The 17,315-nt window shown below is 42.6% G+C and overlaps 2 protein-coding genes across 3 annotated transcripts; both read left to right on the top strand.

Moving 5' to 3' along the window:
* The first annotated feature begins 1,238 nt into the window (after positions 1-1,238).
* On the top strand, positions 1,239-9,984 carry twf2 (twinfilin actin binding protein 2). 2 transcript variants are annotated; one of them, XM_077014415.1, is made up of 9 exons: positions 1,242-1,552; positions 5,140-5,318; positions 5,466-5,561; positions 5,651-5,755; positions 5,906-5,920; positions 6,998-7,123; positions 7,343-7,493; positions 7,593-7,714; positions 8,598-9,984. In XM_077014415.1, exons 1-9 carry the CDS (start codon positions 1,456-1,458, stop codon positions 8,763-8,765), a joined length of 1,059 nt encoding a protein of 352 aa, XP_076870530.1. In that variant the 5' UTR covers positions 1,242-1,455; the 3' UTR covers positions 8,766-9,984. The 2 variants fall into 2 exon arrangements, with proteins under 2 accessions (XP_076870529.1, XP_076870530.1); XM_077014414.1 differs by having other exon boundaries at positions 1,239-1,552; positions 7,343-7,714.
* Positions 9,985-10,965: 981 nt separating this feature from the next.
* Positions 10,966-14,103, top strand: LOC143521510 (cytokine-inducible SH2-containing protein-like). Its single transcript, XM_077014419.1, has 3 exons — positions 10,966-11,419; positions 12,081-12,241; positions 12,664-14,103. Exons 1-3 carry the CDS (start codon positions 11,400-11,402, stop codon positions 13,152-13,154), a joined length of 672 nt encoding a protein of 223 aa, XP_076870534.1. The 5' UTR covers positions 10,966-11,399; the 3' UTR covers positions 13,155-14,103.
* The last annotated feature ends 3,212 nt before the right edge of the window (positions 14,104-17,315 follow it).

The raw sequence follows: 17,315 nt of genomic DNA, 5'->3' as shown, positions 1-17,315 counted from the left end.
TCTATTTGTGATGTGCATTTATTTGTGAAGATAATGTTTGCTCTAAATGCTAAATATAGTCGTCTAAATACAGGACTCTACAAACGTCTTCGATTATTTTGAAAAAAATTTAAATGCTATTTTCTTCCCAATTACATCAGTCAGCGTATGGTGAGTTACTTTTATGCACTTTATATTTGTTTTTATGCCAGTCATATAATTTTATTTCGTCGTATTTACCCCCCACACTTTAAAGGCCGGTCCATGAAATTACTGTCTGACGTAACAGGTCCGTGGTACAAAAAAGGGTTGGGGACCGCTGCTCTAAATGGTCGGAAAATGCCACTTTTTGAAACCATGCTTCATCCCCCTATCTCTAATCTCGTTCTGCTTGAATAAATGCTGGTTGATGATGGGGTTAGTGTCACTTGACTGTTCTATAGCACCATGATTCCATGATGTCTTATCCCAGCAAGAGTCTGGTAGCTTTTGTTTTTCGTTATTATTACCTTTTTCTTTAGTAATTTGTGTAAAGGAACATTAAAACATTCAAAGTCGTGAATTGGTTGACTTGCCATCGAGGTTTTCTGTGATGACCTGTGAAGGTGAAAGGTAGAGTCAGGAAATGAAATCAGATCTTCAATTCTCTCTTCCTGCACACAGCTTTTGTATCTTGCACCAACTAGATGTTCGGACCATGATGTAATATCTTTAAGAGAAGTATACAGTACCGTTAAATTTTCACCAAAATGCAATCCTCAGTTCTCTCAAGAATGCACTATCCTCAAACATCATTGAAGAACTGTCACTACAGCCATTTAGAAAAAAACGAAGTGGGATAGTTTGGTTCTTTTTATTGTCTAGTGGTTGTTTTATTACACACAAATAAATGGTGGAAGTACACCTTGGTTTCTAGTCCCTTATGGTTGTTGATGCTCTCACTTCAAATGTGTGAGTGTTTCAGAAGATGTCCATCGCTACGTACCGCTCTTCAATTCAGTTTAATGCACTCTGGTTTGTCCGTTCGGGTGTTGTTTGAAGATGCTTTCCCGGACTCCAGGTGAGTGTCACTGACCGCTTCGGCTCTGATTGCTCCGTGTGTCAGAGACTCTTGTGGGGGAGGGGAGGCTGTTGCCCAAGGCCATACACACCAAGCCTGTGGCTGCTAAATTTGGGGCAAGTGGGATCGGGTTCCATTTGCAAGCACACACAATCCTGCCCTAGATACATGACCCCCCACTCTAGCATACGCCGTTCTCGCCACGCTCTTGTCTAAAGACCGCAAGCCCACATGCTCTCTTGCTTCATATCGCGGGTATTAGTCTGCATCGTGCCGTTCGAGAGTCTTGATCTAGCTCTTACCTAGGTGTACAGTCATCTCTTAGGGGCTGTGAAGATCCTCCAGGTGAGCTGCACCCACTTCTTCAGTTCTCCCCACAGACAGAGCTCCCCGGCGGGTAGACACACCAACCCGCCATGTTCCTGGTCCTGGTGGTGACAGAAGAGCTTCGGAGGCTTCTAGTGAAGGCGAGGGGTGGCACGGGCCGCCTCATCCAGGTGCTGATCCGAGACGGTGAGTATGCCACCACTCCCAAGAGTTCACTCACCAAACTGGAGGACATTTGCCAGGTGAAACTTGGTGTAAGGCCGCGTGTCAAACTGAGACGTAACCTAAACAAGAGAAGAAGTAGCTTTTTTTTCTCCCTTACATTATTGTGAACATGCAGTTCTTGTCCATCTGACTAAGCGATCCTCATATTCAGAGTTGTCCAAGTCAGGAGGCACGACCGTGGAAGTGTTCGATGAAGTGAAAGAGAACCTTAGGCTGCATTTATTGTCAAATTCAGTCTTCTTCACATTGAAATGTCTGTCATTTGAAGAGAGCAAACAACTGTTTGGAGTTCAGGTTCAGAGGTGTTTTTTGTTTTTAAGTGCCTAGTGGAGTGACTTGAGTTTTTAAAGCCTTTTTACTGCTCAGTTCATTTAAACATTGCACTGTTGTTTGGGTGTGAGGCTGTGGTGGCCTGCAGGGCAGTTTAGAGTAAGCATTACATGGCATAAACGCACATGTTGAAATCTAATGAAGTTATTTATCTTGATGTATTTTATATTAAGATGTACATATTCAAATCTAACTTCATAATTGAGCCAGTTAAGTTTATTGTCTGAAATAAGCCCACTTGACTATTCATTTATTTGTGCAGGTGTTAGATTGCTGGTTATCTCTCGAGTTCTATATTTATAAGCTATAAGTATCAATGTTGTTTTTTTGGTGTCCAGAGCTGAGATGAAGTAAGATGGTGGAAGGGACAACATATATTTCACAACATATTACGATTGAGAAAGATCAGGGTGAACATGTGTACAGTCAGGTGGTTCATCAGTTGACACTGATGCTGATTGGTCAATGAGGGATTTACTGATCTCGGTTGCAGTGTGTGCTTGTGTATATGTTCCCAATATCAAATGAAAAGCTCAACAACTATCAAATTACATGACCGACTTTCTGGGGAGGAGAATACAAAAGAGACTATTACATTTAGTTGAGGTCATCTTACATCACTTCAGTGTGTGTGTGTGTCTCATGTGCATATGATTCACATCCATAACTGTACATTTTGCCTGAATGTTAGAATACATTACTCACTCTGCCATTTATCTGTACATTTTAGAGTTTTAGCTTCATAAGTACAAATTAAAACGTACAGAGCATTTAAGTTGATGTATAGAATATAAAAAAGAGGAATAAGTCATTGATACAAAACAAAGTATGCCAACAGAATATAAGGTGTCTTTGTCAAAGGATGTCAGGTTGTGTCAATCCGTCTTACACGTTTGTTTTTGGTTTAAATACCACTAAGTCTTTTGTACTATTGCACATCATAGCACCATGATAAGCAGGCTATTTGATTAACATTATCACATGACTGGTCATTAAAACAAAACCACAGATGTTCTTTTCAGACTGATTGTTTGCTTGGTCTGTATTGCTTTTTGATCAGATCCAGACTGAAAGAAACAGTCTCTTTGAACCTGATTGTAGTCCTCTCATGTCTCTGGAGAGACCACGGGGCTGCAAAACTCACAGTGTTCTGTAACTCTCCAGGCTCTCTCTCTGGAGCCCGTCTGCACGGGTGATGTCTGAGACTTATTTTAAGTGTCGTGTCTGGGTTGTCTTTTTCGGTGTGTGTCGCTTAGTGGACTCCCATTTGGTCGCAGATATTTTCAGTATGATTCAGTAAGAGGAAAAAGTCCAAAACTGTCAGATGGGTTGCGATTGGCCGAGCTCTTGAGTCACATGAATAACTGTTGCATGATTGGCTATGGACAAAGGACATGCCGTTCACTGTCACTTGGTATACATATTCTACAACTTCAGTAGACTGTGACATGGAGATGTCAGTTAACTAAGTTCTCAGTACCACATTATTGTTTTCAGAGAGAGAGACAGACAGTGAGACAGTTTATCTTTCTATTTATTATGTGAGATACGTGTCTGCACATCATGTTTGTTATTTATATAACAAACATTATATATATATATATATTTGTGTGTGATTGGGTGAGTGCGTGTGCTTATGGGCAAGTGAATTGGTGATGGAAAGTATGCATCTGTGCTGATAGGCAGAATGTGTGCAGGCCTAGAATAGTAGTTGCTGCAAAAGACGTTCAGGAAATCCCCCACCAAGGACATACTGACGTGTGTGTCTAGGTGTTTGTGTGTTCATGACATGCTCACTTATTGACATGCTATTAAAGATCTTTGACAGTGTCCTCATTCAGTGGTTATTTTTGTGAAGTGCAAATTCTCTTAATCTCTCTGAACTGTGTTTTCAGATGCGCTGGTCTTGCTGGAGTTTGCAAGAGCACAAGATCATTGTCATTAAAGCTAGTGATGAGTCATTGTTTTTAAAGTGCTCAGGGGCCACAGGTAAAGGTGACTAAAGGTGTTGATGGTGGTAGCCAAGACTTGGCTAGGTGTAATATCATCTCAGCACATGACAAAAGATGCCTAGAGGTGCCATGCTAATGAATTTGCCAAAGAGGTTAAAGTTCCAGATCCCTGCCCAGTTGCTCTTAAATATGTAATGTATTTATGTAATGCAGAAGTTATGTTGACAGCAGGATTTAGTAATGGTGGAACAAAAGAGAGTTTGAACTGTTTGTTCATTTTGGTAATTTAATGAAAAAATTACTTACAAACAGTATTGATTAAATGGTATTTTAATTTGCTATAAAAATCTTTTTTTTGGTCCTATTCACTCCCTGTGTATGCAAAATTTAACAATTTGTCTACATACAGCAGCACAGCTATACAAAATACTTTTGTTTGTTAAATAAATGCACTCCGAAGTTCAGAATGTGGAAGTCCATGTCTTTATATGTCAGATATGTACTTATTTAATTTATCCTATATAAAACATGTTGATGTTTTAAACTCAGTGGAATTCAGAATATTTAATATTATATTAATCTTGTATATAATGTGCCCCTGTGCTGCACGCGTGATCATGTTCCCAGGCCCTGGCCATCCCCTGTGCTGCACGCGTGATCATGTTCCCAGCTTCCAGTAAACCAACTCAACTCGTCGGCTAATGAATGTACACTGACCTTGAACTGGGAGTGTTGGAACAAGCATGTGTAGTGCTCTAGTACCAGGACTGAGAATCACTGTGTACTGGATTCACAAACCTTGCTGACATTTTTTGATCTCAAGGCAGTGACTGAGCGTTTCAGAGCATCTACTTTACAGATAACCATCATAACATAAGGAAGTAAAGACGTCTGGTGTTTTCTTACAGTAAACTGTTTACATCTTCTTTCATTTGTCCAATTACCTGTGGTGACTGAAATAGAAGATCTTATATAAGAAACTGAGGATCCTATCAAATGGGGAGGTAACTTGAATTAAAATGGACATTCTGCAATCAAAACTCAGTCACTGAATTTTGATTCAAGTGTACTGGAGAACAGAGGAAAACAAAAGTATCACTTTGTGGTTACTTATGGACTCCACTGCAAATTGTCAAATTCATCTTTATGTGTCATTTTATCTAATGTGGTTCTTGTTTACACAGGTGACAAAAGTGAACAAGATATGGAGTAGATTGGTCTTCCTATGTACGAGGCATATGATACAAGCTGTTGTGTGTATTTCAGAACAGCTGGTGCTGGGGGCGTACCGAGAGCCGTCACAGTGCTGGGAGAAAGATTATGACCACTTCCTGCTTCCTCTGCTGCATCCTCAGGAGCCCTGCTATATCCTGTACCGCCTTGATTCCCAGAATGCACAGGGCTATGAATGGCTCTTCATCTCCTGGTCACCTGACCAGTCGCCGGTGTGAAATACATTTTCTAATGCAGCACACTTGTGTTGTCTTGACAGACACATATTTATGTATGATTTATCATATTACACTCCTTTTTTAGACACAGATTTGAATCCTGAAGATTCTGTATTTTGTGTGTGGATATGGTGAGTGCAGGTCAGACAGAAGATGTTGTATGCTGCCACTCGGGCAACAGTGAAGAAAGAGTTTGGAGGGGGACACGTCAAAGATGAAATTTTTGGCAACGTGGTGGTATGTGCACTTTCAGGGATTTTATAAATGGTAGCATGAACCATGTTTGTTTCAAACTCATTTTTTGTTTGCATTTCTATCCCCACCAGGATGACGTGTGTCTCCAAGGTTACCTACGCCACATGTCCCTGAGCTCTGGACCCGCCCCTCTCACAGCTGCTGAACAGGAGCTGCAGCGAATCAAAATCACAGAGGTGAAGCCCCACCCACTCATGTCAACCAAATACACGGCCGAATCTCACTGGAATCTGCTGGGTTTCTCAAGCAGAACAATTTAATGTGAATACTTCAGTGTTACCTGTCCGACCATTGATGGTAATGTTTGTGATGTTTGATCTTCACAGGGCAGGGTTAAGCAGGTGAGTGTGTGTTTTCTTCTTTCTCCAGAGGATGAAAGCTGTGTGCTCTGTGTGCATCTGTCTGTATGGCAAACCAGTAGATTGTGTTGAAGCTGCTCTTGTCAACACTTTATTTGAAGGACAGTCCATTAACACGTGATATGGGTGCCCTGGCTGCTATGCCACTAATCTGGCTCTTTGGTCTGGTGCTAAGAGCTCTTGCTCACCTCCATTCAGGACCTGGGTGCTGGTCCTGTGGGTGGGGGTGGCTGCATTTGGCTGCAATACACCAAACCCAAAATGTCTAAAACGTGTTTGGTCATAATGATGAAACATTTTTAGCACATGCAAAATGGTCTGTAGAGTTCACACATGAGTCAATTGATCCTGGAAAAAGAGATTTGCAAAGTCAGGATGCAAGGAAATCTGTACTACCACACGGTATATTTCAAGAACTTGCCAATGATGACCTAAACATATGGTTTAATCAGGGACAGGGAGGCAAAATCCATTATAACAATTTCTGAATAATTTCTGACCTGTGCTGATGAAATGGTGAATTTATTTCAGTTTGTACTACCGCAGAGTTACCATACCAACCTAGAGCCAAAGTTACTACAGAGTTACAGTGTTGGTCTGGAGCTGAGGTTACCATGTGGTTACCATACTACACTCTACACTACACGACCAATTTACATGCTGCTCTAGAGCCCGAGTCATCACGGGGTTAACATAGTGCTGTAGATCAAGACTTACATAGTGCTGTAGATCAAGAATTACGTTACCATAGAATTACTACCATGCACTATATCTAGAGTTAACACAGAGTTAATACAATGATCTCTTGTCTTATGCTAGTGTTATTCATGCCTTATTGTCATGTCCTTCAAATAAAATGAGCTGTGAGTTGTTAATGTGAATAGTCATGAATGAGTAGAGATTGGTTACCTTAGTGTTCCGTTCATAAACAGTGGCATGTTTATGAAACTTGTCATGTGGTCTGTATATATCAGTCCAGAGTGGATGTGGTCCTCATATTATCCCCATGCTGTGTGCGTACATGGGCACACGCATGTTTGTATGTGTCTCCCCCTGCAGGTGAAAACAGAGATCAGCGTGGACAGTAAGCACCAGACGTTACAGGGCCTGGCCTTTCCCTTGCAGCCAGAGGCCAAACGTGCTCTACAACAGCTTGCAGAGAGACGCATTAATTACATCCAACTGGTGAGAATACAGCACGCACTCACATACGAAGATGCATCCGTGCACACTGTTTCTACAACATACACTCAGATCAACGCTGACCAATGCACCATGCACATAGGAGAACTGACGTCAATTCACCCAGTTCTCCAAATTTGACCGATATATCAGAGCTCCTTCTTTAATGTATATTTGTGTATTTAATCCATATTTTTGCTCCATAACTGCACGTCGCATCAGAGGCTGGACACAGAAAGGGAGACGATCGAGCTGGTGCACACCCGAGCGACGGAAACGCGCGAGCTGCCCTGCAGGATCCCCGAGGACGTGCCGCGTTACCACTTCTTCCTCTACAAGCACACGCACGAGGGCGACTCCCTGGAGGCCGTGGGTATGTACGAGGGCGTGGCCCTCCTCACTTACGCCCCCCCCGCTCAAACCCGCGTGACGTTGACTGCTCCCTCTCGCGTTCGGCGCGCTGTGCCCCCAGTGTTCATCTACTCCATGCCGGGCTACCGCTGCAGCGTGAAGGAGAGGATGCTCTACTCCAGCTGTAAGAGCCACCTGCTGGAGGAGGTGGAGCAGGACTACTGCATAGAGGTGGTAAAAAAGGTGGGGTCCCCCGGGAGACGCACGGCACCGGCACGGGGCGGAGCATGACGGGGTCCCGGGGAGCCCCGGGTTGGTTGAGATGAAGAGCAGGACATCATTATAACGTGCGCTAGAGCCGATCAGACTGTGCGGTTTGTTAAAGTGTAAGGTCCTGTGCTGAGGAATCGGCTCGGAGTTTAATAACAAACTTTTACGAGCGCAAACACAGAAGCTTACTGATGTATGTGTATGTACATATGTATATTTTGAGGACAGATTGATACTCGGTCAAACAAGCTGGGATAATCAGTGGATAATCAGTCAGTCAGTAGACTGTTAGACATTATCCATTTCTAGTGTCAACAAAGCAAATGCCATGTGTGCTATGTAGCCTGTTGTTAGTTATTTATAGAAGATATAATTAGACACTGGCATTTAAATGCTGGCAAGGAGCTTCCAATCCAGAATGACAGTCTTCTCTTATGAGAGATTTCCTTAGCAGAGCTCATGCTTTGTGCTCAGTAAGTCAAATAAAGAGACATTATCAGTCTTACTAAATTATGTTTGCATGTTGTGAATTTATTTCTCTCTCTTACAATGAAATTCATGAAAATTCTGATATTTTAATATACTTCTGAAGAAAAGGTTTGCTAGAAGAGGCCAAAGATTACATATCAAGGTTTAGATTGGAGTTTGGTTTAGGTTAACCTATCAGTATTTGTCTGTTAATAACAATAATGGAATGTCCCTTCCCCCAGTAAAGATAGTAATACTGTGTGTGTGTGTGTGTGTGTGTGTGTGTGTGTGTGTGTGTGTGTGTGTGTGTGTGTGTGTGTGTGTGTGTGTGTGTGTGTGTGTGCGTGCGTGCGTGCGTGCGTGCGCGCATGTGCGTGATGTCCTGCAGATGGAAATAGACAGTGGTGAGGAGCTGACTGAGCAGTATCTGTATGAGGAAGTCCACCCCAAGCAGCACACTCACAGACAGGCCTTCGCCAAACCCAGAGGCCCTGCAGGGAAAAGAGGAAGCAAACGCCTCATTAAAGGAGCAGAAGAGAACGGCAAGAACAGCTAGGGAGGATGGAGAGGCCAGCGCGGCAGGAGGGAGAGGCCAGCAAGGCCTGGCTGTTGTGGGCCAGAGGCCATGATGCTGGCTGGTCTCCCTGCCTGTGTGTGAGGTGATATGTTGACTCCATTTGTTTTCATCCTTCTGGATTGTGATTCTTTGGGTTTTTACTTCTTTCGCTTGTGTTTATTATTTAATAAGTTGTTTCGTTTTGACAAATTCTTGTACAGGTCCATAAAAAAATTTAGAAAAAAAAAAAAGCTCAGGAATGTACTGTCTCTGTAAATTGTCTGTCTATATTTTGTTATGCATTTGGCTTGATAACAGAGACTTAACCTGTCAATTTTTCTCATACACACTCACCACACACTTGTAAATACCAACTTCATTAGCTACACCTACATCTGAGTGCATTTCACGTGTTCATAATCACAAACGGTGGCCCATCTGTGGCCATGCACTATATCAGTTCTGTCTCCCACGCACTGGTCAGTTTCTGACTAGACTTTGAACGCACGGCAGAGCAATACAACAGTGGCACTGACATAGTAGTGCAGTGGTTGCTATGATTTAATTTCAGATATAGCAATGTTGACTTGAAAGTCTGCCACCCCAAATTATCCAGCTTACACAGGTCCTAATAATGAATAGGATGGCCATTACAGTGTGTGAAATATACATTTCTAAAATATCCAGTTTATTAAAGTATGTGGTGAGTTTAATATTCAGTCATTTTAATATCAAATATGTATTCAGGTAATTATTACTAAATCTGCTCTTTATCCAAATGTTTTTTGAACATCTGTTTTCGATTTGTTTGATATTGGGTCTAAGAAGCATTTTAATTTGGTCACAATTAAGCTTATCACATAAAGACACAACATCCAAATATCTCTAACAAGTGAACAAACCACAATGTTGATAGTTTTTCAGGCGCGTTGGTTACTAAATGTCCATCGCATCAGCAGAAATACTGATGGGCCTCCAGACGCAGTAGTGAAGTTTTGACCGCATTAGGTCACACCTGTCTTTTACATCTGTGTTAGATCTGTTAAATGTCTTACTGAGTATGCCATGATATGCTTGGCCATCATCTCAAAAGCCTACCGATGTGCACTTTCTTTTTTCTTTTTTGCACTTTTGTCATGCTGAACTCTGTCCTTCTCAGTGTTTTGTTTATTTAGCTGTTATCAGAAAATGAATTCCAAATAAAAAACATTTTCCTGTATGATGAGTGTCAAAAATAACCAGGTTTCAATGAAGTCGAAGAACTTGAAACCATCTGTAAATACCAGTTAGATTTAGTTGTCTATTAAGTGGTCAGAACATTATGTTCTTGTGCGTTTGATTTCTGAGAATAGTTAGTTAGTACATGTTCCTTAGTACAGAACATAGGTTAGACCCTCTAAAATGTGCAGCTTGTGAGAACGATCATAAGATTTCCTTTTCAAATTGATAACTGGTCACGTGTGCACGATTTTCACACAGATCTCGCAATATTTTAGTAATTTAGCTTTAGTTGGTTGAACTATTGTGAGTTCAGGAGAGGCAAGAACGTTAGGTGAGAGATTAACTAACCATAGTTTTGCCAGTTTCTCACTGGGGAATAAATGACCAAGTCTAGGAACAGGAACCTCCAGATGGCGGTACCGACACGCTCGTCGTAGCCACGCTTGAAGTGGAGCGGTGCCCGTCCGGATTTAGTGATCACAAACAACCGCGTAGTGCCTGACCAGGTATTTACGTCCAACACTAATATATTTAGTCCTAATTACAGTGAACAAAATGCCAACCAGCGTGATGCACACCGAAATAACTATAACGCGCACAACGGAAAGGTGGCAAAGGGCAAATCAGGTAATTTCGCAGAAATATCAATGCAAATAAACTCAATTAACAACCGCCACATGATAGTAAAGGTTATTCGCAGAAGTAACACCTCGCGACTTCAGACGCGTCGTTGAACAGGAAGCAAACAGTTAACCGCAGCGCGAGCTTGAGAGGGCGTGGCCGCGGAGACGGAGCGAGCGCGCTGATTGGCTGCAGTCACTCAAACGCTCCCGTTTCCTGGAAAGTTCTTAGAACGCTTTCGCGGCAAATCCCTAGGTAATACCCGCAATCGTATCATGTTTATCTAAAAAAAAAAAAAAACTCAAGCAGAGTCCCACACTGTAAGACAACCATGCTGAAGTCTTCTGAGCTTGTAAAAAAAAACACGATATGAAGTAGTATCCTAGAAATAAAGATTCACACGGTCTGTGGGACTGGCTGCCGAGCGCGTCAGAGGCGCTGGCACACGCGCTGGTTCCGAGAAACGCCGTCGCTGGAATCCAGTCGAACTGAACAAGCCAAACCCTACCGTGTTGCGTCTGTTCGGGTTTAGGATATTAACTGGCGTGACACCTTTCATTTGCCCAAACCATGTCTGCTGCCGATTCATGCACAGTTTAGATCCTTTAGTAATTATTTAAAGCGTCCTTTTATAACGTGGGTCATTTTCACAAGGGAGTTGACAGCGTGGTACCGAGGATCGTTTAGGCGTGAAGAAGAAACGCGGTCGTAGTGTATTTTGAACTAACGGCAACAACAGCCACAAGAACTTTGAAATCGTTTAGGAATCAGATTGTAGGCTCGATTCTCACGATGATTCTCTGCGTCCAGAGGTGAGTGCATCTGTATTTTACGTTTGAATGGAAAGATATGAGAAGCCTATAGTTTAATTTTAAATGTAATTACTAAAGCCACATCATTTTCTTTATCCATTGTGTCATTCTGTGAGATTGGTGATTTCACCCGACCTGTTTAATGTAAAGTTGTTTTGAGCTTTACCTACTTTCATTAAACAGTGACTAGAAAGCAGGTGTAACGTGTTGGTATTCTTTAGAAATACCGTCAAAACACTGAAACTACATGTGCTTACAGTGGCACAATTTATATTTCACAACAATATAGCTTGACATCGCTCGCTCAAAAAGCGCTTTCGATAGTGTCATTAAGGAAGTTTCAAAACCAGAAAAAACTGTACTTAGAAATTATTTTTTGTTTAAATGTAAATGGCTTTCACCTAGTACAAATGAGACACCAACGGGAATATTGGTAGCCTATAATGTATTGAAGCTTGTCCCCGATTAACGCAGTGAATAGATAAGAACAGAACAACCCTAGAACAAAGGGGGACAATAATGTGACGTTCCGGGTGAATTGGTCTGCGGATTATTTTATTCCCTATGATCCATCAATTCAGTATCGAACAGCCTATATGCTTTTGGTGTCAGTTGTTAGATTATTTGATTTATTGAATCCATTTTTGTTTTGTCTACCTAGTCCAAGAGCTCTGTTATCAGACTCTCAAACTCAAGTGGTCCCTCTTGGAGTGTCGGTCCTTTCTTCCACCTCTCGATGTCTTCACAAACCTACCAAGTTATGGGACCCCACCACAGACCTGCGAGCCATTGGCAGCACATTCTGTTATCTTGATGCATCAGGTACAAACCCTTGACATGCTCAGGCAAACACCAGATCGTTTTAAAATTCATACAAGCGAGGACATTTACAGCTAGATGTACATGTGTTAAGAAACAACATATGAAACAACATAACAAAGCACACATATGACTGTTATCTGAACCTGCTTCTGGGATGCCAAAGGCAACCCCAGTTAGGGATAAAGCATGTCGCCAAACTACTTTTCTAAAGGAAACTTGGTTATGCTTTTGTGGCTTGACGAGACAAGTTGTCAGATTGTAAGAGCAACAAGGAAGTCCTCTAGAGTCTAGAATACAATCGCATCACACAACCAACAGAGACATGGAAATGGTGAAAGATCGCCATTACTGTTTAACATAATTCGTGTTCTCTCCTTCAGTACTAGTGATTAATGGTTACACTTTTTTTTTCTTTTTCCCAGGATGGTACTGGGGTGCCATCACTGCTGGTGAGGCCCATTCCGTCCTGCAGGGGGCACCAGAGGGCACATTCCTTGTTCGGGACAGCAGTCACCCGCTCTACATGCTGACCCTGTCCGTCAAAACAGTCCGTGGACCCACCAATGTCCGCATTGAGTACAGCCGCGGGCGCTTCCGCCTGGACTCCAGCTCTCCGGCCAGGCCACGGCTCCACTCTTTCCCCAACGTGCCCAGCCTCGTGCAGCACTATGTGGGCTCCGGGAAGGGCAAGGAGGGGGCGGGCGAGGACGAGAGCGACGCCACGGCCCCACCGGCGCCTCCGGACTGCAGCGTATTTCTCAAGCTCAAACGCCCACTGAACAGGCCTCAAGCCTTTCCCTCCTTACAGCATCTTACACGACTGGCCATCAACAGAGCCACCAAGTGCCCCAAAATGCTGCCTCTACCAAACCCACTCCTCGAGTATCTGCAGAACTACCCTTTCCATCTGTGAAAGCACCATGGAACGCACAGCCGGGTCAAAGGAACAGGACGATGACCTCACTCAGGAAGCAAAGCAGCCATGGGAATATCGGCGGTGCTTATTTCCATAGAAACTGGACTTTTGCATAAAAGTCCAGTGATGGCAACTATAAAAAGCTGTTGAATATGGGTGGACAAGCGCAGTGCTGGTGATCTGCTGCCCTGTAGAATTCAGTTCCAACTCTAATCCAACACACCTGATGCAGGTTATAAAGTCCTTCAGTAGCTTCTCAGTATCAGAAGCAGGTGTGCTAGTTCAGGGTTGTAACAAAACTGTACAAGGTGGTAACTCTCCAGGGCTTGGAAACCCCTGCTCGAGCGCATTGTCTCTGGAGAATGGTAAGCCTGGCTTAAGCTTTGGCAACCAATCTGCTCGAGAAGGTTAAATTAGCCTTCATGGCCCCAGTACCGGCTAGTAGGAAGTCTAATGGAACCGAAAGGACTTGCAAATGACAAATCAGTGAGGGTCATTTTTGTAAAGCAATGGCAGCTTTCTAAAAAAAAATTTTAATAACAATGGAAACAAGTAACTGGTTTCCTCAAAAGCAGTCATCAGACCACAGACTGTATACAAAAATGGCGTGGAGTTTAGCATGGGCTTGTGGCCCCATGTGGTGCAGCCTTTTCAGAGGGTTTTACTGCTCATTTAAGTGATGGACAGAGAGACAACAGGGAGACTGTCTGTGAGGTGCACAGCTTTGCCCACAGCTTGGTGCATGAGAGTTGGGGCAGACTGAGCCAAAGCTCTGCCCTGACTCCATCATCTTCCTTATTTGTTCTTGGTGTAATGCATTTGGGTGTATCTATATTAATCAGTCCAGATTAATTTATTTGGTTTTCTATTCCCACTATGTGGGTGTTGTATATATTTATGGATACGGATCCTTTTTATTTTGTAATAAAAATTGATGTTCCCCAGACTACTGAAGTCCTCTTAGTTTATCCAGTTTACTTTAGGTCCGGCCCTCAAATGTTTAATAATTCCTACTTTTCCCAGTAAGTCACTGTGCATTATATAAGTCTTTTTGGTTGGTTATGTAAGGCCAGAGTGGGGTTCAGGGAGAACGTCACAGGGATCCTGAGGACATGGATAGCTGATCCCCTAAGGACTTTTCTCTAGACCAGAGAGATCTCTGGGAAAGCAAAGGAAGTGTTCTTGGAAAATGAATGTCCTGAAATGCAGGGAATCACACAAGCGGAATCCTTATCTTCCAGGTATTGGCTTTTCACTAAATATATACAGGGACGGGCAAAGTAGCACTTTCCTTTTAGAGCAATAGTAGTTTACCATCAGCAAATGTGATAAATACACAGTCATCCCATTAAACACATAACAAATGTGAACACTTTTCTTAATAAAAAAAAAATCATAAAGGACAATGGAAAAATACTGCAGTCACATTTAAAGTAAAAAAAAAAGTTAAGCTTCAAAAATCTGTTAATGCGGCAAACGAATTCATGAAGACCAACAATGGTATTTTCCTAAAGAACAAGGGCGTGTTACCATGGAAAAAAAAGAAATGTTTCCCAATATTTTGATTAAAGGCCCTTCTCTCTTGGCAAAACTGTGATTACTATTCCAAGAAACTGAAACAGTGCTTTACTGTAATGTTATCTCAGCAGCAGCCCCTCACATAAACATGCTGGCAATCTAAATAACCTGAGGACATTGAGGGGTAGATTTGAATTTAGCTACAGTCCAATCTATCTGCTATGAAAACCTTCAGTTAGTGTAATTTTCTAAACTAATATTTAGTGCTCATCAACATTACCACATTTCTGATCTAAACATAACTGTATTTACATCAGGAATGTCAGCTACACTGGTTTACAAACTACTTTGTTTTAAGTGTTGTTACTTCAGAGCTACTACAAACCACTTAAGCTGAAAGCACAATTTCCAGTAACATTAAGCAAAATGTAGTGTCCACTTCAGGCAAGGGACTATGCCTGTGTGTGTGTGTGTGTGTGTGTGTGTGTGTGTGTGTGTGTGTGTGTGTGTGTGTGCTCACCAGCAAGTAAGTGTGCGGCAGGTTGCCAGCTGTTTCGCAGAATGCACACACTGCTTCCAGGGAGCGGGCTGAGCTTCATTGGGAGGGGGAGTTCTCAGAAAAGGCCTCAATAATTACCTTCAGCCTACTGCACCCTGCCACACACACTCGCGCGCAAACGCACACGCAAGCCCGCTGAATGCAATCTCACCACAATCGACCACAGCCACATGCACACTGCCATAGCCCCAACATGGCAAGCTGCTGTTCTAGTAGGCTGAGAAGAGAAAGAAAAATCACAAACATACCCAGCTGGGGTGCCGGGTGTTCTACATCGAGCGGAGATTTGATCAAGACTGGGCACGCTCTGGGTCTGACAATCGCTTTGAATCATAATAGGGACATGGTGCAGTCTTACCCGGTTACATCTCAAACCGGGCCAACCTCTGGCATGTTGCTAACAGCGGAAGTGTGCCCGAGCCATGCCCCTGGGCTCCGGCTGCTGGAGGACTCCCACAGAGATCCTGCGTCATTGTCCATGATGCAATGCGAGTTCCCGAAACGCTTCAAGAGCTCAAATGACATTTCATCAAAACCTAAGAAACGTGATTCCCCAAAGGCTGCACCTGTTAAAGTCACTGTTAAGCAAGTGAAAGGAGTGTCCTGAAATTCAGGTCTAACTTGGAGGACACACTATTCCCCAATAGAGAAAAATTGTGTATGAGAAATTGTGTAAGAAAAATTTAATTAGGTCAATTTATAACAGTTCAACATTTCAAGTTTACTACAACTGGAATGATAGGTATGATTTTTAAGGATTTGAACCATATTTTATTTTTTGATGGGGGGGGGCACTTTGGCTTAAGAGTATTTTTCATGTACACAACTATGTTCAGAAGACATGCAGAGACTTCAAAATCTCCAGAGCTCTGGTATTAGGACCTGCCTGTGATTCCAATCAGTCACACAAACCTGGCACAAAGTCATTACCAATAATAGCATGAAGACAGCTTCAAATTAAAGTCCATTTCACAGCAAAGCTTTTAAATCAACTCGGAATAACTTAGACAATGAGGGTACATGGAAAGTACCTTAGTTATCATAGCTTCAAAGTATTAATTTTTTTTTATGCATTTGCATCGTCTAGTACCCTTCATGATAAAAAAAGTAACATGGAGTCACATGGCTGGTCTGCAATTCCACTGTAAAATTGTAGAATTACAATCTGCACCATTCTCAGCTCTAGAATGATCAGTACTGGGGGGGGGGGGGGGGGGGGGGGGGGGTGGGGTGCATGCCTTGGACCCCAGCAGAAGGCCAGTAAAACAAATCCTCAGAGTCCATCCAGACAGGCATATCAGCTCTCCTCCGCGGTGTGCGTCATCTCCCCTGCTCTTTCAGCCTGGACTTCACTCTTACACAGTCTATAGCTCTAACCCCGAAGCGACCACTCAGACACCCGGCCTTCAACAGACTACCTAGTATTCTTCTTTAGGACACAGAACCGTGGCCTAGAAAAACAACAACAACAACAACAACACAGAATCAATGCAGTGGTGCTCATCAGTACAGTTAGACACTGGAGAATATTATCTAATAATGTTATGAGAAAACCAGGAATTTGGAAGGGAGTTGTTTTTGCGTAGAAATAATAATAATTCTATTTATTGGCTGGTGGATTTAAATAAACCATGTGTGGTGTAAAGGTGTACGTTATTGCATCATTCTGCAGGTGTTTCTAGGAGTCAGTGAGACCTCTGCAAGATGGTGCGTCTCAAGGGTGCTAATCTAAGGAGCTGTCACACAAAACTGGCCTCATATGACACTTGTGCAGAGTCATGGGCAGCACACAGCACAACCAAACATTTCTCCAAAATGTTAGTTGGGAAACACTACCAGAAAGGATGGTGCAAATATTTAACACTAGTTGATGAAGATGTTTTCAAATGTCTGGTTTGGCTGCAGTAACATAATGCAACATAACAGTTTCAGGATATATATACCTATATACTCAATACACCACACCCTATTATTACATTAAAAATGTGATTTTTAGTCATTCTGACACTGGTGGTAAGATCATAGCTTGTTCCCAGATACTGCAATCCTTCTATCTGTTCCTCTACAAGGCTCTTTATGAG

Source organism: Brachyhypopomus gauderio, chromosome 8 (genome assembly GCF_052324685.1).
Source record: "Brachyhypopomus gauderio isolate BG-103 chromosome 8, BGAUD_0.2, whole genome shotgun sequence".
Taxonomy (NCBI): Eukaryota; Metazoa; Chordata; class Actinopteri; order Gymnotiformes; family Hypopomidae; genus Brachyhypopomus; species Brachyhypopomus gauderio.
The sequence above is the reverse complement of the archived record's forward strand: the minus strand, read 5'-3'. Positions and strand labels throughout refer to the sequence as shown.